General features: G+C 37.8%; 2 protein-coding genes across 3 annotated transcripts in view; both read right to left on the minus strand.

Moving 5' to 3' along the window:
* LOC128987789 (ankyrin-3-like) overlaps nucleotides 1-11,852 on the minus strand; it is a 121,492-nt gene extending 109,640 nt beyond the window's left edge. Inside the window, exon 1 of one of the 2 annotated variants that reach the window (XM_054408816.1) lies at nucleotides 11,403-11,849. In XM_054408816.1, the coding sequence (XP_054264791.1) occupies nucleotides 11,403-11,504 (102 nt within the window). In that variant the 5' untranslated portion in view covers nucleotides 11,505-11,849. Of the gene's footprint in view, nucleotides 1-11,402 lie in introns of both variants that reach the window. The other variant, XM_054408815.1, reaches the window with a different exon arrangement.
* Nucleotides 11,853-17,929: 6,077 nt separating this feature from the next.
* On the minus strand, nucleotides 17,930-25,522 carry LOC128987455 (uncharacterized). Its single transcript, XM_054408302.1, has 6 exons — nucleotides 25,418-25,522; nucleotides 22,670-22,829; nucleotides 21,230-21,439; nucleotides 20,594-20,646; nucleotides 18,820-18,967; nucleotides 17,930-18,195 (listed from the first exon to the last, which is right to left on the minus strand). Exons 1-6 carry the CDS (start codon nucleotides 25,502-25,504, stop codon nucleotides 18,056-18,058), a joined length of 798 nt encoding a protein of 265 aa, XP_054264277.1. The 5' UTR covers nucleotides 25,505-25,522; the 3' UTR covers nucleotides 17,930-18,055.
* Between the last annotated feature and the right edge of the window lie 896 nt (nucleotides 25,523-26,418).

Genomic DNA, 26,418 nt, shown 5'->3' on the forward strand with positions numbered 1-26,418 from the left:
TGTGGTATTCAATATTGCGGTCAAATGTTATTTTTTGTACTATTTAGCCTTTATGTGTATCCGATCCATTGATGTTTCCTCCCGATGGATCGAAAGCGTAGCTCCTCGAAGATGTTGGTCTCTGGCGCATGTAGACGTACACTGGACGAGTTAGGCCTATAGTAGATCGAATGATCACCTTATACGTCGACCCACGACCAGTCCTCCGCCATATAAGGTCTGCCGTGCCCCTCCCCCTCCTATACTGACAATATCTCGACCTTCATTTGTACTGTCTGACAGAAACGTTGAAGTAGCTTCACCTGTCATACACAATCATCAATAGGCCTATCGTAATAATTAATTACATTTTTGGAGGCTTCTACACCTTCGATCGGGTGAAGAAACCGACCCTTATAATTTTTGTTTTGTTTACGAGTGTTACTTAAGTAACGGAGTAAAAGCAGACATTCAATAGAGCACATAAATGATTGATAAGCACCATTTACTCCTGCTCTGTGATACAGCACAGAACGTGTTTCGCCATCTTCATAATACGAGGCGATTGCGTCGAAATGTGTGACGAGAAGCACCTTGTAGCCTATAACGGCTGATGAGATGCGACAATTTCATTACTTCGGTCATGTCATACATTACGAGACACGACAGTTGCTGAGTGACCCAGATGTGTGAAATGTCAACATGTTACCAGCTCCGCCTTGACATCCGACCCTCGTAACCTCCCTACATAGTGGACCGTCGCAATGGGCATATCCGAAGTGCGCCACTCCCCAGGTCATTTGTGAGGGGGTCTTAAACGGTCACATAATCCCACTCCACTAGTGCGCCATCTCCAGTCAGGCGTGATTATTGTGTAATCAGGCAAACAAAATAGGCTTACTGGTCCCTCAATATTTAGCTGCTGTAACCAAGCTTCGCAACGGGGATACAGTATTGCACAAGAACATTTTTGTTCTTTAAATGTCATGAATTAATCACGCATTCCCCATTGGTTAAATAGAACCCAAATTCAACCATACCACTTCATTTGAGTTTTTTCTTATTCGGGTTATCAGTGGAAACTTTTAGGTTACACGGAACAAAATATAAAGAGGCGCTGATGAACTTATGAACATACTATAACTACCTATTTAATTTAAGGTTTAAAAGATACACTTATTAGATCAAAAACCTGCATACACTTAATAATTATAATACCCCGGCTGCAGAAAACCTACAAACTAAGCGAATTTCAATTTACCTAGATAGATTTTCACAAAAATATCCCCATGAAATTGTTCAATTTATTTCATATTTAAATAACATTAATTTTAGCGAATTTCCCTATAGGGAAGTATCTATTACCGTAGGTCTCATGGTAAGACCCAAGCCCGGGACCGATTTACTTTTTCATTTTGATGTCCCCAGAGGCCAAAAACACCATTCGTTCAAATTTGTATATATCTATATCTATATCTATATATATATATATATATGTGTGTATATATATGTGTCCATCCGCACGATAACTTGAGTAATTTTTGTCCGATTTTGATAAAATTTTGTTTGAAGGTGTAAGGCGGGTTAAACTTGAATGAGTTCGTGAACCAGTATGATCGGACTATGGGAACGGGGGTTTATGGGGGGTTTTATGGGGTAAAAATAGGGTTTTCCCATTTTTGACCCTAAAAACACAAAATTTCACAATTTCTTTTTAAACCATTTTGTAGAGCTTAAAAAACAAATAACTTAGTATATTGAAGCGTTATTATGCGCTTAATTGTTACGGAGAAAATTCAAAAAATTTTAATTTTAAAATTCCCATGTTATTCTTGTGGAGAATAAGTCAACTGTTGTAGTTTGCTTGTTTATGAACATATTTTGATCAAATTTGGAAAATACATTAATTTCTTACTAAACCACAGTACCTTTTAACATTTTACATAAAAAAAAACTTTTTTACCCTCCCTGTTGCAGCGAACCTAAGTACTCATTAAACTAGTTCTGTTTAAATAGGGAATAAATGTGATATTTTTAAGAAGACATTTTAGTTTAAAAAATCCAATCAGGCAAATGGAAATTCGCTAAGTCTGCAGGTTTGCTGCGGCGGGGGTATTTTCTATTATTGAGTATTCTGGGTTTGCTGTACAGGGAAGTTGTTGATAGCTTAATATGAAATAATCAAAATTGATTAAAATATATCCACAAACAAGCAAACTATTACACTTTATTTATTCCCAATAAGAATGACATGGGACTTTTTAATTCACACTTTATTGGACAAAGTTTCGTTCATTAAAAATAAGATTGAACAGCGTAGACGCAACGAAATCAGTGTTCTAAAATTTTTTAAGTGCGTTGGTCTAAAAGTTTCTGTTTGACGATGAACTGGTAACTGAATCTGAACTGTTCAGTGATAAAATGTTTTTGATTGCTTTTGGTATTTAGAAATTCCCATAGTTAAAATTAACCGTTTAAAAATTATTATAAAATGTCCCATGTTATGTTTTTGTTTGCTTTTGACATATTTTTCAGCATTACCATAAACCATTTATGAATGATTGTAAAATGTCCCATGTTACGTTTTTGTTTGCTTTTGACATATTTTTCAGCATTACCATAAACCATTTATGAATGATTGTAAAATGTTCCATGTTAAGTTTTTGATTGCTTCTGGCATATTGTTTAGTATTTACTGTTTAAATTAACAGTTTATAAATTATTGTAAATTGTCCCATGCTATGTTTTTGATTGCTTTTGATGTATTGTTTAGGATTTTCCGCTTTCAGTTAGTTTAAATTAACCATTTGTAAATTATTGTACAGTAAGATGTTCCATGTTATGTATTTGTTTGTTTTAGGCATATTGAATAGCAGTTTACAATTTCATTTAAATAGTTTCAGTTTAATTAAAGCTCCAAATTGTAATTTGTATTTGCATATATTGTTTTATTTTAAATTGTAAATATTTAATTTAATTTGAATCAACAGTTCTAACGAATAAAAAATGCTCCATAGTGTATTTTTGGGTTCTTACAATTTTTTAATAAACAGAAATGTGGTATAATTTTCTCATTAGGTTCCTTTCAAAAACAGTTGACAGTACAGTAATTATAAATGAAGGAGCATGTAATTCTACGAAATTTTTTTTATTTTCATGTTTTTGGTCCTCTTTCTCAACAAACTAGGCCTATTAGTCGAACACGATACTTAAAGTACAAATGTATGCTAGGGACTACGGTATGCTGGTGTGTAATTAATAACAAAAATAGCCTATGTAGTGTTAAAGTGATTGTCTACTTTTGGATTTACATGTTCTAGTAAGTGTAGAAAATTTCTGCCTGAGTGGTTTCAAGAGTTGAATAGGTGGCGCAAGTGTGGAGGGTGATTAAGGGGTGGATCTAAGCTTTTGGCGCACTAGTGGAGTGTTTGGATCGCGACCCAGGTAGAATGGCGCAAGTGTGGAGAGCCCGTCGCGGGCACTACGGTATGCTGGTGTGTAATTAATAACAAAAATAGCCTATGTAGTGTTAAAGTGATTGTCTACTTTTGGATTTACATGTTCTAGTAAGTGTAGAAAATTTCTGCCTGAGTGGTTTCAAGAGTTGAATAGGTGGCGCAAGTGTGGAGGGTGATTAAGGGGTGGATCTAAGCTTTTGGCGCACTAGTGGAGTGTTTGGATCGCGACCCAGGTAGAATGGCGCAAGTGTGGAGAGCCCGTCGCAATATCAACAGTGGCAATTTCATCAACAGTATATTAATTCGTATACACGACTACCTGTAAGGTGAACGTGATTCGTGATTTCAAATAACAAGAAGAATAAACACTGATGACAGCTGTGTTCATGCGATTTCAGGTGTGCTACCGTAGATAAAACAGTCTATGGTGCTACTAGGACCAAAATAATATAGGTAAGAAGAAATCTTAGTAAAGAAACTTACGTAGAACAGTGCTAGGGTTTCGAACTGCAGCAACTCAATGGGTTTTTACTACTGTAGAGTAGTCATTAGTACTATAGAGTCTAGATAGTGAGGAAATACTTGGCCCACGATTGGTTGCTAAAACGAATAAAAAAGTTCAAATTGATTCCATCAATAACAGAAAATAATTGGAAAGTTAAACTTTTTTCTGTAAACACTATTAGATTTCTGTATATTTTTTTCTTTTAAAATGTTTTCAACATCCACACCACACACGACTGATTTGAATTGAATTTTTTAAGGGGTTTAAAATTACAGGAGTTTATGAGCGCAAATAATTCTGAAGCGCTGATCTAAATCTGAATTTGATTATAGTGCGACCAATTTTAAAAATCAACCCTGAATACTAGCAATTATAATTTAATAAAGGATCTAACCCTAGGCTATTGAAATAATATCTATGACCTCTTGTAGCAATCCCAATCTACCCCCTCCACTCAACACGACCCTTAAAAGTTCTCACGGGTTTTTGCCTCTCTCACCTTATTTACCCATCGAAACCCTTTCCTTCAAGTTAATCGAGCGTATTTGTGCCATAGAGAGAGTTTTAACATTAATCAAAAGTGAGCCGTCTGTAATAACGAAATAACCTAATTTTGTGGGGTTTTGGGCTGACTAAATTTTAAAATCGCGCGTATTCCAGATGCAGATTTTACAGCGCACAACATTAAAACGGGTTTTCGTAACTAAGGAAAAAGGCAGGTTTAAAGATTGCCATTACAACGTGGACTTGACGCGGAGATAACTGTATATCACTTGCCCTTAATCAGTCATTTCTTGAGCCGGCGTCTGGACAACGTCCTCCACTCCAGTCTCCAGTACAGAGTGTAGTCTGGACAGAAATACTCTCTCACCTGCTGTCTCGCTGTCACCGCCTCTCTGAGCCAAAACAAACAAAGGACTTCACACGCCTCGCGATCAAACGTTGTTTCACTTCAACGCATTGTTTGTTTCCACCTCTAATATCGTTAACTTCCTCTTCATTGAAACGCACGACGATATTGTTAGCATGTTAACACCCCTTCTGTGCTTATAACCTTTGACTGTGGTCATCATTATAATGTGAAGAATAGGCGGAATGTCACGATTTTGATCATTACAGCGTTTTGGATATTTCCATGGATTGTACAGTGGACCTCAGGACGACCTAAGTTTGAGATTCGATTTTCGTTTTGTGGAACAACCCCCGCCCCCCACCAGGAAATCATTTCTTCGCTAAAGGTCTATTCAACAACAAAGAGAATGCAAAACAATTAAAATGTTTAGCCATAGATTTCACTCGTTGTGCCGAGTGAAGTGGTTCACCCGTAGACGTTCAGTGGTGTAATTTAAAGATTAGCTCTGAGTGCTAGACCGTGTAGTAGTGTACTGCACGGCTACAGTTGAGCAGTTGGCAGTCAGCACGAGGCACGCTTGCACACTCAAGCTCAGTCTCAGGTCTTACACCAAGACAAAACCGGTCCAGGCGGTAACCTGTTGATGATCTCATCCCGACCTCAACCTCACTCTCTCTCTCAAACCCTTCGCCCCTAGACTAGACCCTACCTGGTCCCTTGCCTTGCCTACTGGGTTGTTCACTGCTATTTTGAAATGGGCAAGTAAGTTATTGGGGTTAAGGGTAGATCTGTACCGTAATGAATGGTGTTTGAATCTTCTGTATTTATCACCAAGACAAGACCAACGAGGGAAGCTTTGCAATTTGATAAGGATTCGCAATGGGTAAATCGGTTGAACCAAACTAAACTTGGATTAAATGAATTAATAAAAAAAGCTTAGTAAGCTTAGTGTGGTATAATTCCAGATTCAAGACCAACACCATCACCCAAGGTGCTGGATAATCGAATCTATATTAGCAGTAAAACAATTAATTAAATATAAATTACATTTAAAATCACTAATACTATAACAAAATATAATGGGAAATTTTAGGTGTCTGGGATTTGAATATTTAAAATAAAGTATTGGGTAAATCCCAGACAGCAAAAATTAAACGTAAACAAAACTGCAAAGCAACAAGCAGTTATGGCTAACTATAAACATAATTTATCACTAAATTAGCCTCTTTTGATAACAAGGTCGGTCTTGAGTGGAGGAAGGAAGTTCGTAGAGTTATCAGCGAAGCGGTTGCATGATAAGAAACCTACAGTAGTGGCGGCCTCTGTGCTATGACTCATAGGTATCTAGACGGAATTCGTATTTCAATTGCTGTCCTTTCTTTAATCAATGAAGGAGTAGGATCTCGTGTAATTCATGGGCCGGAGAGACGAAAAAATGTTATAGATTAGAATGTAGAACAGGAAGGAGTCAGCCAGAAACGCACGTTCATTGTACTTCCCATTACTAATTTACTGTTTCCCAGTTGTAAGCTTAACACCCACAATGTAACCTCTTCACAGGTCACTCCCCTGTCGAGCATTCACCTCGCACCATCACTGGAGGGATGTTTGGCCAACGATCAACGCGTCTCTTGTCTTGGAGTCCTTTGATGCGAGTTGTCTAATAAATTATGTAACCCCAAATGACAAGGGTGCTCTCGACGCCCTCCCCTGCTTAAATAACTGCTCCTGGCGACTTAGGAACGTTGGTTGAGCGTCAAGGGCTTTGCATTGCTTTAGTCGGCTGTATACATATCATACTTTAGCATTCCAAGTGATGTGCTGAAATCTTTGCCAAGTAAATTAGTTTTATGGTAGAGATAAATTCGGTTTGTTAGTTATACTATTATAGTATTGACTATTACAGTATTAGAGCTTAATATTTATTTTTTTCTGTTCTTTATTTGCTTTCTTAGACATATCGTGTGATAGCATCTTTAAGTTACCTACTGTTCGGTGCCTACAAGAAGAACGAATCTACATGTTGCTATTCATAGTATTTTTATTCAACAACTCAAAACTAAGGTACGGCATCCAAAAAGCTTGCCCGAGAGTAATAATAACAAATATGCGACATAAGCTGCCTCAAACGTAGAACATGAAATGCACATCAAAACAAGCTTTCAAAGTTGACAATAAGTTAAGTCTACTTGCAGTATCCAAGGTAAATGGGTTTACTTGTATACGGTAATAAATTACGCATGTCAGCCTTTTAAAACTCATGTAAAATCAAACGCTAAATTATCAACGAATGTAGGAATTTTTCTTAGTATTCATTATCCAAAGGATACAATGGGAAGAGCATGTGCTGCGAACAAATAGGTAGCTACGATTATTGTAGATAATTTCTCAGCCAACAAATGTGTAGGTCCAACATTGAACAGTACGCGGTGAGGTCGGTGAACCTTCACTCGCGGTCTCCATGGGAATATCACACCACACACACGCACAGTACTGAAGGTAATCGTTTTATTATCCAACATTCGACTCGCCGCAGTAATGACCACTGACAATGACAGTGAGACGGAGACGCGGTGCTGCAATCTTCGATTCTCCTCTCCCTCGGCCTTTCTTCCTTCGATACTATATCCTGTCTCCTTAGGCCAGGGACACACTTACCGGCGAAACCGCCGGACGCCGGATCCGGCGGCGCCGGAGCAAGTTGAGATACACAGGAAGGCATGGGGCAGGCCACACTTCTCCGGTTCGGCGAATCTGCCGATCCGGCGGGAAAATGCTCCGGCGAAACCGCCGGATATTCTCTACCTCGCAGGACCGCCGGATCGGCAGTTTCGCCGGAGCAGTGGGTAGCGGGGCATTGTGCCTTATGGAGATGAACACACTTACCGGCGAAACAGCCGGACTGCCACTGCCCCCACTCCTCAGTCGTGGTTCAACCCTCGAGGGTGCTGGTTGTTTATGATTTTAATGCAGTGTCCAAGTGGTGTATTTAGTTTTTATTTTTAGTCTGTTTAGTTTTCTATATCATCATGGTAGATGTTGGTATGGATTTACTTATTAGTTTGGTTCATGAGAAACCAGAACTTTGTGATAGGTCTTTGGAAGTTTACAAAGACAAAAACAAAACGAGGGACAGCAGCAGCTGGCGACAAATTTGTGCCGCACTGAATCCAGCCTTTCCAGTGTCTCATGTATGTGTTTTGTCCTTGTATTTGCACTGTAATCTTCGATAGTAGCTCGTCGAATGAGGGGACAGACATTCGAAAATAATTAAAAAACTTATTTTCTTCATTTCTCAACTGTAAAAATAGAGTGTAAAAAGCTCCATGTAGCTGTCTGATCTCCAGAATAGGATGCACCCAAACAGTTCGGTGGTGTTTTCTCTTCCTTCTGTGGTGGATCAAACACAGCAAGGCCAACTTTTGAGGTCTTGACAGCTCCATTTCTAAGACTAAACTGTACTAGAACTGTACTAGTGTAAGACAAAACTGATTCAGAGTTCATTGCACTCTATTTATTGTCACCGGCTCCGGCAAAATAGTTTTTGCCGGAACAAGTGTGTTCTGACCCTCAACCTCCGGCGGATCCGGCGGCGCCGGAGCAAGTTGAGATACACAGGAAGGCATGGGGCAGGCCACACTTCTCCGGTTCGGCGAATCTGCCGATCCGGCGGGAAAATGCTCCGGCGAAAGGTTTGGGCGTTTGAGAGCGGAGAGCGGACTCAGGCCGTTTTATTGTCAGCGCCCAGCGCCCCTCTTGATACTGTATCAAGAGGGGCACTGGGAGCTGACAATAAACGTTATGTGGACCGTGGTGTCTACGCTAATTTACGTTAGTAGTCCTTGCCTTCAAACAGGGTACATGTACCAACTGAGAACTAGTTGTGTCAACAGATAACATTTTAATAGCTAGGTTAAATTTTTTTTTTTAACCGGTAGGCATTTAATTTTAAAATACGTCAGTGACCTATATCAGGGTGCATTGCATGCAGATTTTTAAGATAGCTAAGGCTGACCATAAGATAACAATATATATTGTAACTTTTTTCAGGGGGAAAAGAATTTTTTGTAAGACTAGCAGTTATAATAGCCTATAGATTAATTAAATTCACAAACTGAAAAAAATACAGATATTGATAAACATTTAAAATACCTGATTGGCCTAACTAACGTTTCTCGAAGGAAACCCAACGAAAATAAGCTCACAAAAATCATAAAAATGATGAATCTGAATGTCAAACTCGTTCAATAGTATGACGTCAAGTTTTGGACAGGACAATCTTCTAAGAATGCACTCTTGTTCACAGGAATGGCAAGTTAAAAAACGTTCTCAGTGTGTAATGGGAGCAGATAAGGATAAATACTGTAACACAAATTGTACGATTAGCACCAATTACGTCATTGACAATTAGTGTAGCAGCCAATTAACAACCCGCATCTTTAATTGTTACCAGGACCAATGTTATAGGCATTGCATTTCCATCCAAAACATTACACGTAATTGTAACTAGACATAGGCTAAATATATTTTTTTCGTTAAACAATAATTTTAATGTTTATTTAGAACAATTCCAAATATACTTTTTTGCTCAGTAACAAATAAAAGGTTTTTTTGAAATAGGCTCTAAGCTTCTGCGAACTTCTCCGCCAGATTTAAACCGCGAACGTGACAAATGACCGAATAATTTCGGTCGTTTTGTTTACACCAGGGAAGGGAGACTTTGCAGCTGGCCGCAGTCACAGCTGTCCCTAGAGCTATCCAAATCCAACATGAACTTCAAGTGTAAAAATTAGTGATGTGGTATGTACATAGGCTAGTTGTCATGAAGGTGACGTACTAGTGCAGGAATTAAAGGCACAACGCACAAATGCAATAATATGCAAATCCCCTTCAGTATATTAATATTCATGACTTGTGAAACGCGAAGACTTCTGTCCGGACCTCATAGAAAGGAGACTTGAATAATAACCAGGTCTTATAAAACGACCTCGCATTCGTAATACCGGTTGAGGTGGGCTTAAATTTGGACTGAGGGATTGATTGCTCCTATTGATATGTAAAATGCGTTCTGAGTTCTGAGCAGCTATTTCCGATCGGTGACTAATAAAACTTGCTCAAATCAAAAATTGTCTGTAGCCACTATTAGTAGTTTGTAATCATTGGTACGTACAGACTACTTTCAGTACCTACAAATAAGACTCGATAAGAGGCTAGTTTCTTTTTAGTGCGTATAACGAATAAATATTGGTGTGCACATTTCAATTTTGTAACAAATAGTTATTCGAGTAACTAATATTGCTGCAAATGAGAGAAATGTTTACGCACGAGCGGTAGGCGAGTGTGAAAAGTTTATTGAGTGCAGAAACAGGCACTTTGCACTCTCGCTCGTTTTTTCCTAAAGTTCTTATTACTATATAGCCTAGCATTGAAATAATTAGTCTTTCAAACAACGTTTTTGTTTAGGTTAATTATTTATTGTTAGACTGTGGTTATAAATCATAAGCGTTGAACGAAAAAACGGGAAACACTGCACCAGCTAATCGAAGTCTAGTATCTTCAAGTTTGCCAACTTAAAGCGTACACGTATTACGTCACGTGCATAAAGCAAAACTGTTTTGTATTGTTTGGTTGGAATACTGGAGTGCGACAAAAGTAATTAAATGCAGCTATTATTGTAACTACAGTACTTTGCGTGCAAGAATGCCCGATTTGTCCAGGGTAATTGTGAAGGAAAAATCAATTGTTGGTAACAACGCTAGCTGAGTGATCACTTTAATACGTAATAATATAAAATTTTGGTACACAGCAATAACTTGGTCTGGTAAAAAACATAAAAGTGTGAAGTAGTTTTAGGCCTTCCACAAACGTTGTACCACAATTAAGGACATTTTTTTCTCCTAGTAGACATTTGTATTTTAAAATTTGTAAGGATTTGTTGGTTTTTTAGCATATAGGCATGCACTTTGAAATCCAGTATTTGAGTATACTATTATACAGTTAGCCTATGTGTAAAAACACGTAGGCCTAAATTAATCGTGCCGTATATGCACCATTTTAGTTGTAATTTACATAGGGATCTATAGTTTAGTTTAGTTTAGAGAGTTTTAGACACAGAAAACATAGGTCCTACTTAGTATGTTTTCTGTGGTTTAGACCACTTTAATAAATGACAACAACTAGTTTAATTTATAATTGACTTATTCACGGCAAAATCGTCATTTTTGCAATCAATTACATACATGCACAACAATTTGTGGATTATTAATACTATATATACATGCAGTAAATTTTACATTGTGCTATAGAGCCGTAGCATGTAAAATGCTTTATGTAAAATTACTTTTAAGTTAGTAGACGCGTCCTTACATTTTAACTCTATCAGTCTTTAATGGCAACATTGGTATTTTCCCATGTAAGCATTAAATTACATAAGTGAGGATTTGGTGAATAGTTGGAAGGCCTAAGCTTAACTAAAGGATGAAAATCTAAAATGTAGGTCACAATAGGCAGATAAATCGATCGACCACCCTTTGAAGGTCACTGGCCTTGATTGGGGAGAAGAAGAAAAATAGAACATGAAAACAATTTGTTTAGGCCTAAGGCCTACCTGTTTGCCAGTTTGTCGGGGAAGAGTCTCGGTTCCATTGACCACGGGTGCCTTATCAGGTTCCTTCTCATCTGTAGTCATCGTCATGTCAGCAGCCGGCATAATATAAACAATCAGACACTAACTTCAAGAAACTGAATTAAAACTAAATCCTTCCAAGCAAATACAACTGGAGGAACCAGTCATATCAAAAAACTAAACTGAATATTCTGTCAGACGTTAACACACAACACTGGAGTGCATCTAAATCCAAACAACTTTCAAATCCATTCGGGAAACTCGCTTGACGTAGCACGAGTAAAACAATGCGCATCTGAAGACAACAGTACAAACTGCAAGCAGAAGCAACGCCACCTGAACAAGTCCACGAACAGTTGAAGTCGGACAGACAACAGACCGGAGCCGCACAAACCCAAGCTGTCAAATACTCAAACGCAAACGACAACAAACTGGCGTTGGAGTTGGTTGGTTGGTGTGGTGTTTCAGCTTCGGCTCGCTTGAGTTCGGGCCTGTCGCGCGGCGGTGGGCCGGGGGTCCCCTCCTGCAAAGTTCTGGAGAAACGATTGTTGTATTATTATTGTATCGGGAAAACTAAATTAGTACAAGTAAATTTCGATAACCTCACTGCATTATCAACGTTTTTAAATACCATTACAGAGACGATCAATTGATACTAAAGAGCAAAATTGTTATTATAGGTTTGTGTTAAAAATCGTTCTCTTGTATTATTGAACGCACCCGCACCGCTACCACCGCCTTCCATCTAGCGTCGATGAGATGAACTAACAGAGGGCTTCACAGCAGCAAAAATGCCAGAACATTGTCTTGAGTTTGCGGGTCGCGGTCACGGGAGAAGGAGCGCATTGCAGACGCAGTGCCCTGTATGTTGAAGTTGGATATTCCAATAATCTACGATTAATAATTAGAAAACAAAAAAATGTATCCATCAAAAACCTGAATGATGCTGTTTGTTCAAATTAATCTTCAACACCATCCAAACCATCTCATCTGTTATCAAATCCATCCCAAAGTACCCATGAACTTTTGAAAAAACTAAAAGTCATACCCCCATATAAACCATATACTTAAAATGTTTGTCTTGACGAGAAACCTTGCGCACCACTACCCATTATTTCATAAATTGCCCTTTATCAATTCCAAAGGTCCCCATTCAATTGGTCGTAATTCCTTTCTAAAGGGACTTTCCATACTATCTAAAATGTTAAAAAATACCCCAGCTGAGCTAAACAGCTTTAGCACTAAAAAAAAAAAAACAAAGAAAATAAATTTCAGAGATGCTGTATAAATCGAGTCGGAAGGTCTAAAACATTTTCTCTTTTTAGTCTGTAGACATGTTGACTGTTAGTTGTCTATAGGAGGTTGAGGGCCAAATGGTTCGTATGATACTCAAGCTTTGAGATGTATTTTTTACTGCAGCTCGTAACTTCTTCAGTAACAAATGGAATTTTGCAATGTTTGTTTATTTCAGCTTAACTTAACTAGTCAATATTTTTTTTTATACTTATGAAGTCAAACGCCCGAGGGGTAACAGCTAGAGTATATCCATCCATATACAGGGCGACTAAAAAGTCAAGCCCCCCCTCTAATATTTTTCCAAGTAAAGATACAGAGATATCCTTTTGGTGGTCGGGCAATCTTAGTAGGAATTAAGTTTCATTTTATGATTTTGAAATTTTTAGTGTCTCCCAAAAAGGGGGGATTCAGGGGGCAACACAAATACCTATTTTAAATGTAAACCCCATTCAAGTGATACCTCATTTTGAAGTTTTAACAAAAACAAAGAATGGTGAAACTAGAGGTCGCTATCTCTTCTCTATCCAAAATGGTAGCCCATCAAATGTTGTGTAAAATCAATGGTAAAATTGGTCCGTAATGGTAATATTGGCTACCAGCTACCATTTTGGATAGAGAAGAGATAGCGAACTCTGGTTTTCACCATTCTTTAAGTTTTTGTAAACACTTCAAAACGAAGTGTCACTAAATGGGGGTTTACATTTAAAATTTTCGAGTCTCCCCCCAAAAGGGGGGATTTGGGGGACAACACAAATTTTTCAATGTAAGCCCCCATCAAGTGCCACCTTATTTTGAAGTGTTCAAGTGTTTACAAAAACTTAAAGAATGGTGAAAACCAGAGTTCGCTATCTCTTCTCTATCCAAAATGGTAGCCAATATTACAATTACGAACCAATTTTACCATTGATTTTACACAACATTTGACGGGCTACCATTTTGGATAGAGAAGAGATAGCGACCTCTAGTTTTTACAATTCTTTAAGTTTTTGTAAACACTTCAAAATGAGGTGTCACTTGAAGGGGGTTTACATTTAAAATATTTGAGTTGCCCCCAAAATCCCCCCTTTTGGGGGGAGACTCAAAAATTTCAAAATCATAAAATGAAACTTCCTGCTAAGATTGCACGACCACCAAAAGGATATCTCTGTATATTTACTTGGTAAAATATTAGATGGGGGGGGGGTCTTGACTTTTTATTCACCCTGTATATAAATCCCAAAGTACCCATCAACTTTTGAGAAAACTACAAGTCACACCCCCATAAACCATATACTTAAAATGTTCGTCATGACGAGAAACCTTGCTCAAACTATCCATTATTTCATAAATTGCCCTATAAGGTCGTAATTGCTTTCCTAAGGAAACTTTCCATAAACCTAGTGTTAAAAATACCTCAGCTGCACTAATTTGTTTATTATTCCTTCAATTATTTATTATACCTTATTAAAGTCAGGTGAAATTATTTTTTTGTATTACTGTATTTGTTTATTTCAGCCTAACTTAACCAATCAATATTTTTATTAATATACTTATGAAGTCAAATGGGGTGAAGCCCTTGGGTAACAGCTAGTATAATAATTAAGTACCTGGGGACCGAGCTTTTCTCTGGGAAAACCATTAGTTTACTCTGAAAGCAGTCTTAGTATTGCAGATACATTAATTCAATCCCAAACTCCACACTACTCGCCTTTATTACTTCCTTCACCACTCCCTACGTCGTGGACCTGTTTCCCTCCCTTCCCATAGCATTTTGGGATTGCAGATAGATTAATGTAATTGCCAGACAGTTCCCACACTTCACACTGCTCGCATTTACTACTTCCTTCACCTCTTCCAACTTCCAACGTCCTGTTCCTGTTCCCTCCCTTGCCATAGCATTTTAAGATTACAGATACCTTTAATCTAGTCGTAATAAATAGTTCCCACACTCCGGAGTGCTTGCCTTTTTCTTCTTCCTTCACCACTTCCTACGTCGAGGACCTGTTTCCTTCCATTTTAATAGCATTCAAGTATTACAGATACATTAATCCAACTGCCACAAAAGGTTCCCCCACTCTGCGATGCCAGCCTTTACTAATTCCTTCACCACTTCCTACGTCTTGGACCTGTTCCCCTCCCTTCCCATAGCATTTTAGGATTGCAGATACCTTAATCTAATCGTCATTAACAGTTCCCACACTCCGGACTGCTTGCCTTTACTGCTTCCTTCACCACTTCCTACGTCACGGACCTGTTTCCCTCCCTTCCTATAGCATTTTAGGATTGCAGATACCTTAATCTAATCGTCAGAAATAGTTCCTACACTCCGGAGTGCTCGCCTTTACTACTTCCTTCACTACTTCCTACGTCGCGGACCTGTTTCCCTCCCTTCCCATTGCATTTTAGGATTGCACATACCTTAATCTAAATCGTCATAAACAGTTCCCACAGTCCTGACTACTCGCCTTTACTACTTCCTTCACCACTTTCTTCGTCACGGGCCTGTTTACCTCCCTTCCCATAGCATTTTAGGATTGAGATACCTTAATCTAATTGTCATAAACAGATCCCACACTCCACACTGCTAGCCTTTACAACAATGTATCGAGTAATCTTCAGTATAATCTTTGCTCAAGTGTTGATGTTTTTCCTTTTGTACTGTATTTTGTAAATTTGCTAGTATACTGTGGGTAGGTGGCAAGCCCACAGAGTATGAACATAAAAGTATGAACACATCTAACAACTTACCAGTATTTTGTTTACTTTTTCCTTGTTATTTAATTCAACCAACATCGTTACCATATCGTTACTTAGCAACCCATAAGATTAATGTTAAAAAAATTTCACTTTCAGTTTAATTTTTCTACGTAATTAGATTTTTGTTGGCAGTTCTAACTGCAGTAAACTTGTTTATAAGATAGAAATTCACTACTTACAACATTTGAGGAAAATCGTCGAAGCCGTTTTTGAGATCTTTGAGCAAACATATACATACATACAAGCAAACATTGCTCATATTAGAGTATAGGATAGGATATTTAAGACAGACTGTTGGAAACATGACCAGATATATTTAGCTTTACCTTTACCGGTTCTTCATCGTTGCCCAGCCATAGCTGGTTAGATTGTGTTATAAAAACTTGTTTATTATTAATCTCAACACTTTCCCTAATGTTTATAACAGTTTCAATAAAGCGTATTTCAATTTTCCTTTTCTTGAGATTGTATTGCTTCATAGTAGTTTTGCGATCCATCTATATCACTCATTGCAAACATTACATTGTCTCTTGGGAGCTTTGATCTCTTCACGCTTTCGCAACTCAAATATCGGACTTTCTTCTATTTATGATTCTTCTTTCAGAATCCAGTCCAACGATATTTTCCTCAGTTCCTACTTCTGATAGGGACATAGGGACCTCCATGCTGGAATAAACGGTTTGATGAGTTCATGAAAGGCTTAGGATTTCAAAAGAGCCGTGAAGATCCCTGCATGTACATATTTTGTCCTACCCCTGCCAGAAAAATCATTATTCACACAGGTCCCAATGACTAGTCAGACTGAAATGGACTTATTTATCGGGCAACTTCATTCCCAATTTGAAATCGTTGCTAAAGAAGTATCATACATTCTCAGACTCTAAATCTCTCAAAGTGGTGGTGATATCTCTTGGTCTGTCAATCAGCGTATATCTAGAAAATCATTTCCCGATTTAACATGGAAGGATGCAAGCCAGTACTTACATAGAGAAGCTCACTGCTCAAACAGTAGGGAAAGCCTCCGATTGTTCATACCAAACGGCAGTTGGAGCTCTACTTTTGTTGCCCACTGTACTCGTTTTGACATTGCATTTAGTGTAACTGTTCTGTCACGTCACTTAGAAACTCAAGATGATGCCACATGAGCAAAGCGTGTTATACGCTATTTGGCCGGCACTGTGGACCAGAAGCTAGTGTACCAATCTAAACCTAAAACACGTCTATTGGAGTGCTTTTTATAGTAACGCGGACTTTGCTGGTTGTCCTACTCCTACTACAATGCATTCAACAAGTAGAGTTACAGTATTATTAAATATGCGGGTGGAAGCCTTTGCCTCGACCAAGACCAAGACCTCCAAGAGAAAATCTTAGACTCTCAGCATGACTATGCAAATAAGGGAATGTATTGAAAATGCCTGCCTTTTGTTATTTGTAATTTTTTCCCTAGGACGCTATAGGCACGAGCTCGGAATCATTTTTCACATTACTTCAGGGGTATTATCACTTGGATAAAATCAATTGTTGGTTTTTGGCGGGATTTGAACCCGGGACCTCAGGAACCAAAGTCCTGCGCTCTAATTACTAGACCAGCTCGCTCTAGTTATTTGTAATAAGGTAACAGTCATACTACAGATGATATGAAAGTTTATTTATTATCAGGTGTCTGTTTTGTAAACCCAATTTATTTTCACGTTTTGTAAATAGTAATGAGAATAGTTTAGTTATTTGTGTAACTAGTGTGTGAAGTGGCACTTTGCTGCATACAAGAGAAATGTTCACGCACGAGCCGCAGGTGAGTGTGGAAAGTTTCTCGAGTGCAGCAAGGGCAATTTGCACTTGTGTTACACATTATATTTGTCCTACAGTTATTATAAAACCTAGAAATAATTAGTCTTTCAAACACTAAACAAAATGTATTAGGTTAGGTTAAATCCAAGCATTGAACGAAATGGGAAACACTGCAACAGCTGATTGTAGTCGTATAGTATATCTTTAAGTGGTGCCAACTTATTTTCAAGCGTACATGTATTACGTGCCTAATAAAAGCACACTATGTTGTGTTGTTTGGTTGGAATACTGGAGTGCGGCAAAAGTAAGTAAGTTCAGCATTTAGCAACCGGTACTATAATCAGTGCAAGGACGCCCACTTTTTCAAGTGTCTGTATGTATTCTGTTCTATTGTTTAAATTTGTTTTTACATTGTAACTATAACTAGATTTTCCCTACGCACCTCCACTCTACGAATAATTCAAGACTTACTTATCTATAGCGTGGAACCTCCATTCGATTCCTGAGTTCTTTTGTTTTTCAGTTTTAGTGATATAGTGATCAGAGAGTGAATGGTATATGTCTTTTATAAGTAGGTGGATAAATATAAGAAAACATCCTGGGGAAATAAGAGATTTCTTTAATAAACAGAGCAATAACTGAAAAGGATAGGAATCTTCACTATTAAATTTATTGAATTTATTAATTTTATTAAATTTATTCGAGAGAAATGTATAAGATGTCGCTAATGTTGTCATAAAACTTTACAAACATGAATGGTTTTCTTGATCAGTTGAAGTTTGCTGGTATGTTCTCTGGAGTCCAGCCACTGTCTGTTAAGAGTTGCTTGTCAGAGGCAACACTTCAGAGTTAGGGTTGATGGGGATGTTAGAGGGTGACCTTTGTTGAGCAGATGCAAAGATAAACTTGAACAGTGTCTCCGTCAATTCCCAGATCCAACTTCGAGCTCTGCCCCCTGTAACATTGTTTATCTATAACCACTGCATAGTTTTCAAGCATACAAGAGCATTAACTGTTATAAAAAAATAGATACAATTTATATGTAGATAAGCCTGTCTTAGTGGTAGAATTTGTAGACTATGTGTCGTGTCTACTAATAAATTGGTTATGCTTCAGATCATAAATAAATCAATATTTCTTTCTATGAAAGAATTAGTGAAAATAAATGTTGTTAAGGTTACAATTTATTTTAAGTCTTATAAATGTGTTCAACAACAGAGAATGTGAAATGAAGTTAAAAGTTCATGCTGATAGTAATGTATCCTATCTGATAAGCAAACCTATGAGGTCAGTGATAGCATAGACAAAAAGAAATAAATATAGACCGTCAGCTGTGCTACGGTTACCATAGGTTCTGGCGCACACCGCTGGGATCGCCACGGTAGTTACAGCGTACGCGCTACGTAAACTACAGTGGTGTGGGCCCGAACTTAAGGTAACCATGGTAACCGCAGCACGGCTGACAGTCTATATTTAATTCTTTTTGTCTATGGTGATAGGGAGAAGTGTAGGATTTGTAAGAGCTAGTATACTGGATTAAACAATAAGCAGAACAACCAAATGTTTGATTGGTACAGACCATCGTTTGAGAAGCCTATAGAGTCAAGGAACCTGCGCCACCAGTTGCGTGGGGTGGTGGGGTTGGTGGGGGGTGGAAAGGGGAGAGTCTCCGCATCAGGCTCTGCGGGGAACTCTGCTTGTCTTCTTCTACGACTGGGCAACTCCTCCTGTCATCATGCCATCAAGGTTGTTAGGCTACCTATTTAACTAATTCAAAGTTTACCTAACAGAGTTATTACTATCTATTCGTAATAACAAAAATATAATACATTTACAAGATACGTTGGCTACTAATAAAAGAAGCAGTACAGTCTGTACTAAATTTAATATTCAAAAGTAATTCTTTGAACTGCCTATCAATTCTGTGATGTGAAGACACCGTTAACTTTTAGTGAGTAGATAGATAGTCTACTGAGGCTGCTCTAGTACATTGACAATCGTCAGCCTCATTCAGGGAGGATAACATGTGAAGATTGTCTCCAGTAGCCTAGATAAAATTGATCATTTAAATGTATTACTCTTTTCACTTGCAAAATCGAATGTTTTTTTTTAATTTTAATTTTTATAAGCAGTAAGCTATCTAGCTAAATTATCATGAAATTTGCTACCAAACCAATAAAACATTTTAGCCAATAAAAGATTTTGATTGAATTATTCATGTCAATAAGTATAATGTACTAGGGTGTTGCTCGAAATCGAGCAATTGTCAGGAGTTTCAAAACTAATAACAGTCATAATTTTTTACTAGTTTAGACTCAACTAAATGCTTATATATCTAATTGATATAGGTACTCACGCTGTTAATAACAGTTTAATATAAAACACTTCTTGTAAATAATTTATCATTTTTCACAATCTATCTAGCCTTTTTTAGTGTTTTCTTTCCTCCGACTTACCCATAGCTGTCACTAGTTAACATTTCTTGCATGCATTCATTTGATCTGACATTAGACAAGTTTACTTTACCAATGTGACAACACGATGTGTAGGCCTATATTCTTCATTAATTTTTCTCACTTCCAAAGTAAGTTGCACAGCAGAACTGGCAAATATTATTCATCTCTCCAAGTGAGTGTGTTACCGATGAATACAAACCTTTTAAGAAGCGAAATGCTTATAGAGAATACTCAGACTGGAATTTTGCCGCCAAAATGAGCTTCGTATGGCCGCCGATACGATCGCTCGCGCGGCAGCCACTGTTACTCTATCTTTCTCTCTCTAAGCTAATTCTTTGTAATTTTGTCAGAGTCAGTTTGCGCGCTCCTGATAGTCTACCTAGCGGCCGTCGTGGGAACTGTCCAAAATTCAAATATTTCCAGACTGAATTTTTAACAAAGCCATTGCGCTTCTTAAATAAGGGTTTGTATTCATTGATGTGTATTTGGATTCCTTACTGTTAGACCAGACCTCTCTTCTTCTACTCTTCTTATTCGCATAAGGCATCTTATTAATTGTCTCCACCTCCTGTTAGCGAATTTTTCATATATTAGCGAATTTCCCATATAGGGAATAAGCTATTACCGTAGGTCTCATGGTAAGACCCGGGACCAATTTTCTTTTTTGTTTTGAGGTCCCCAGAGGCCAAAACACCTTCCGTTCAAAATCATATATATATATATATGTGTGTGTGTCTGTTAGCGGGATAACTCGAGCAAAAATGATCCGAATTTGATGAAATTTGGTACAAACGTGTAAACCAACCTTTATTTGAACGAGTTCGCGAACCAGCATAATCGGACTGTGGGAACGGGGGTTTATGGGAGGTTTTATGGGGTAACACAATAAAAGCTTACCACATCACCTGCAGACCAACTTTCATCCAGACTTCTAGTTTCATTCACACTACCTGGAATGAAGAAAAATTAATTATACAGGTTAGTGCAGAGAAAACAAATGTTTTTCAAAATTGAATTACTGGGCCACATTGGGTTGAAAATAATAAAAACAAGTATTAAATGATAGGGATTTTAATGCGGTTTTTGAAATTACATACCATATTTAAGTTTGGAAAATAATGTCTTTGAAATTATGTCCTTTTTGCTGGATACCATTAGTATTTACAATTTTTCTAAGAGGCCTCGAAAAGATCATGCACGCAATGAAAATAATAGAGCACCAAATTATTATGATAAGGAAATTAAGGATGCCTGAAATAAGGACTTTTCTAAAGAAGTTTTTAAAAATTAAAGTTTGTTTCACTTTTTTATGTATGATTTCATACTGTATTGGAAAAATTAATTACAAAGTTATGTTCAGGGTTTGCTTGGTAAAATTACAAGTCAGTGAAGTCAGTTTGAAGTCACAAAGTTACTCTGGCTGCTAGTCTGATAATTATATGACAATGTCCAAGAGTATCTATTGAAACGAGTTTGATAATATCAAAAATATTTCAGATGGGGAAACATTTCAAAGCAGTATGGTTGTATTACCATGAGAGAGATGTATCTCGTTATCAGCTGTGATGCCCCATGTGAATTGTTGGTCGCACACAGTGATGTGCCAGGCTGGGTAGGAGGCCAACTCATTCTGTTGGCCATGAGTGGTGACAGCCAGTGTGCCATTCACCAGAGTCCACACAACACTGGCTGGCAGACGGAACAGGGACTTGGGCTGGACCACAAACCCACCATCGAACTTGCCTAACACAGAACAAGGTCATATTGGTGTTGTCAAAAATGTTCTAGAGTAGGAATGCTGACCATCGTCTTGCAAAGAAAACACAATTTACCTCTTAATATGCACATTTTTGTGGAAATAACAAAGTGGGAACACCATTCCCAAACATTCCAGCACCACTACCCCATTGCTTAGGGTATTAAAAGCCCTGGTATTTTTGGCACATTACTATGGACTTAACTTGGCAATAACAAAGTCATAGGTTAATGGAAGCTTTTAATCTCATGTGACCATCTAACTTCTAAACACTTACTACTACTGTCTGCAGCACCTGCAATAAAAAAATCAGGGGATTTTCAAGGACTCTCTGGGTTCTTACAAAGCATTTTTCACAGGGACTCAATAATGTGCAAACAATAAGTAAGTTATGTAACTACTCCTCAGGGGTAGTTGTCTGTCAACTACGCGGGAGGCCTCTTGTGGGTATGGCCATTGACTATATATACCTATAGTCAATGGTATGGTGATCTGGAGGTACCCTAGCCAACCCCCAGATCCCTCTTCTCTTCTTTGTTCTGGGTTCTATGGCCAGCATACTTCTTCTTTTGTTTGCTCTTCATTCTTCTTTGCTTTCCTATTGAAGAATTCTTCTTCTATCCCTCCCTTCCCTTCTTTCAGCCGAAAGTGGTGTTAAGGGATCCGTGCCAAAGAGGTGAATGCCACCGGGGTCCCGAGCTGTGATTTGTACAGGAGCCTCTAGGATACCAGGCCACTTCCTAGAGTAACAGCCTTACCCGGGCATGCGGGGCTCTGCCTGAGCTCGACCTTTATCCTCACAGCAGATTAACTCGAGACTGGATAAAACTTGGACTGGTGGGAATGTTATGGTTTCTAGAAAACCTAAACCCTGCCAGAATCAAACATCGATGCGACTCCAGAAGCTACATCACCAACACTTAATGGGTTAGCTCATCTAGAGCAAGACCCATATCTCGATGAAGCCCCAAAGACCAGAGGAACACCAGGCCCAACTGTGGGTCCGGATGTTGAGACGAGTGTGGCCAAGGCCCTAGAGGTTCAACCGTCACTCCAATCTTGGTAGAAGGACCTTCAAAGAATGTGGTACAAAGGTGATCATGCTTACCTCCGTTACGATGCTGTGAGACCCATATAGTGCCAGAGGCCTTATCTGGGTCCAGCCATTACCACACTACATGGGTGAACAGTTCAGGTGCAAAGGTGGTGATGCTTACCTCTGTGACGATGCTGTGAGACCCATATAGTTCCAGAGACCTTATCCATGTCTCGCCATTGCCACACTAGATGGGTGAACAGTTCAGGTACATAGGTGCTGGAATGGTGAATTGTCAACTTTGATTCTTCAACTCCCTCAACATTGAGTTTCCACTGGCCCTGAGTAACATGTTAAGGATCAGTTTTATTTTTTATTGTCAATGATATTTTTTTGCAGACCTACCTATAGATCTGACAATTTCTGTTATTCAACGCTAAAATAGTCCTTATAAATGTTGTTGTGCATTCCCTCCCCATATGTGTTTTGTATTATACCTCTCAGGAAAGGTAGCTTAGTGCTGACAAAATATAGCTTATAAAATTGTTTTCATAACTTTCTTGGTACTGTGCTTTATACCATAGTTATTATGCTGTTATGCACAACGATTGCGTAAAGAACGACAGGAGTAGAAAATTTAAGGTACGAGCTTTGGCTGGTACAACTCGCTCATATTTATGCTGTCTCTTTTAGCTATACATGCTATATCAAAAGTAAAAGCTTCAAAAACTGTTAAAATATTTAGATTTTTAATGTGAGATTTAACTCGTTTATCTTTTTAAGGTGTAACATAGTTCTAATGGCTTTTTCTTGCATGATTAGAATTTTATTTAAATTTTTATTTGTAGTTGCCCCATACAGTCCAATGCCATGAATAATGGTTTTTGAGTTTTCTGTGACTTGAGTAAGACAATTGACATGGTGGGTGCTGTATTTTAAAACATGAGAGGCATGAAAGTAGGTATCATGTTCCACAGAGTAGTAAATAACAGAGGATACATTCCATGGTACACATAAGTAGTGTCTAGCACTAGTGCTGGTGTATAGGGCAAAGTCCCGCACCACCCTCCTCGTCATCATATACTACCATGCTCATGGTGGAGGAAGACCCTGTGAATGGGAATTTAAGCACAGTGCTCGCCGTTCGGGCTCTTCCTTGCCTGTTTCAATTATATTTCCGCCCAAACAATCCATAGCTGAAACCGCACAGTTGTACCATAAGCTTGTTTCCTCTGTGCCATCTTCTCTGTGAATGATCTAAGCCTTGTCAGGTAGTTATTACTTTAGGATAGTGTTAGTAATTGATTTACATACACTATCTTAACACATCAAACCAACTATAAGAAGATGAGTGAAATGGACAATGAAAAATATTGTACGTAACCCCCTGTATAGTGTCGGGTCAGGTAAAATCTTGTACGTTACACGTTACGCAAGAGCGTGTTTACATCACTTAGGTAAATTATGCAACTCGCTTCCGCTCGTTGCACAACATTCACCTGCGTGATGTAAAAACACTATTACTACACTTGTAAGGTAAATAGTTATTATTCAACTTTTTTGGATCAGCTGTCTGAAATTGTGAAATAACATTTGGCAGGTCTGATTGTTTACATTGAAATGTCAACGCAAAGGTAAGCATTGTGAATTTTCTCATGCTTCCATGGAGACCAATTATTTTATTTTATTTACTTTTGAAAACCCCACCTCAAATCTTTGGACATTTAAGGGGCGTAGCCCGGGAGGAACTCAGGGAAGTTATTAGACCTATGACATTCCTAGATATGTGGACCGTCTTTGGGCTTAATTTTGGGTGTATCGGTTTAGTATTTTAGTAGTGACAGCCGCTCAGACATACATACAGACAGACACCACCTCAATATTTTTTTTAAATATTTATTATCATCATGTTACATCAATGATTGACAGGTGATTTGTCATTAAAATAAAATCTATAGCAACAAAACAACAATCATAATATTGAATACTTAAAAATAATTATACATTTGTTAGGAAATCTTCCAGTGAAAAAATGCCTTCTCCAGAAGCCATATTAAGTATTTATTTAAATTTCAATATGCAATCAATTTCTTTTACTGTTGAAGGCAGCTTATTATAAATTTTGGGTCCCATATATTGTGGGGATAAATGAAATAATTTTAGTCTATGTTGCAATGATTTTATTAAGTTTTTGTATCTTGTATCATGGTTGTGAGAGGGCTGACTCTCACATAAGAGAAATATCATAAATATAAAACCTGAATAAAGTGAGAATTTTGAATTGACTGAAATATTCATGGCAATGTGTATCTGGAGGATTTTGAATCTTTTTGATACATTTTAATGCGAGTTTGCCAATTTAAATGTGAGTCTATTTTTATTCCTAAATAATCAACTGAATCTTGAGAAACTATGAAATTTGAGTTTGAATTTAGGGTGATCTCGTCTTTTATTTTGGAGGCAGAGAATTGTATCATTGTATATATTATATGGTGATCGTTGTATATGGTATATTTGTTGTGTTGTGTGTTTTGGATTCTTTCATGGAGAGGCCGTTGACAATAAACCAGTCCTCAAGAGAATGGAGCTCTCTGGTGATTGTGTGAATAATGTCGACACCTTTTTGCTCTTTGAAAATTATTGCTGTCATCTGCGTACTAAAATATTGGAATTTTTTATACACTACCTAGGTTGTTTACAAATAAAATGAATAGACATGGTCCAAGAATTGATCCTTGAGGCACTCCAAATGGAACATCCTCCCAATCTGGCATGTAATTGTTTTGAAATTTGTTTATTAGTATCCTTTGTTTATGGTTTTTCAGATAGTATAGATTAATTTTTTTTTTTTATTCAACTGCAAATTAAATACTAGTTAATCAGGTTTAACTTATCAATAAATTTTAATTTTAAAATCTATCCATCTTACTATACAAAGATCCCCAGTCGCATTGCCAACACCAATGAAGATGACAGCGAGCACACAGGAGCAGAGACAGGAAGCCAGGGCAGCCATGGTCGTAATGACACGATACACTCGATGACATTGAGATCATCAGCGTGACCAACATGATTTGATGAGGTCCATCAGATAGCCATTCAACTCCACCATTATACCTAGTTCCCGGTAAACCAGAACAGTCCACCCATGTAATGTGTATGGGAAAATATTGCTCAGTTATTTTTGTTCAGTAAAAACCCTGAAAGTAAAATCACCAAGAGGAATAGATGTTGTTAAACGAGACCATACCTGATAGTACTGAATAACTTCTTAAGACTTTCAATGGATTGTTTGATTTAAATTAAAATAACCTATAAGTAAAATGCAGGTGAATAAGTTAAGGCAACTTGTAAGAGGGAGACTGAGAAAGCACAAGAAAAGCTTTGCATGAGTTCAAAAATTTCTATTAAATAATCTTAATTTTAAATCTTGTTTTTTAATACCTTATGGGAAGGCCTCTAGGCTTAGTATTTAAGCCAATTCTCCAAGAATCAGATCAGGCTCGATATGAAATAGGCATGCTTTAACTGAACTAGGAATGTCACAATATACAACTTTCAACACAAAACACTATTACAGTAGGGTCCCAATTCCAAACTGTGACCGATTCATGTTCGGATTTAGCAGAAATTCAGAATAAGCCTATTTCTGTAAAAATTTGGTATTTGGACCACACAACATCTTGACAGTTCCCTTTACCTGACTGTGAAATATGTGAACGAATATATTCAAAGTTAATGTTTTCAAAGTTTTGACATCACAGTATCAAGACATTTTTGAAAGGGCAAAAATTCCAGAGTTGATTTTAGCGAATTTCCCTATAAGGAAGTAGCTATTACCGTAGGTGGCACGGTAAGACCTAGACCCTGGACCTACTTAGTTTTTAATTTTGATGTCCCCAGAGGTCAAAAACAATATTCGTTCAAATT

Source organism: Macrosteles quadrilineatus, unplaced genomic scaffold, assembly GCF_028750875.1.
Source record: "Macrosteles quadrilineatus isolate MER2022 unplaced genomic scaffold, UCM_ALF_1.0 Scaffold_2__2_contigs__length_208266976, whole genome shotgun sequence".
Classification (NCBI taxonomy): domain Eukaryota; kingdom Metazoa; phylum Arthropoda; class Insecta; order Hemiptera; family Cicadellidae; genus Macrosteles; species Macrosteles quadrilineatus.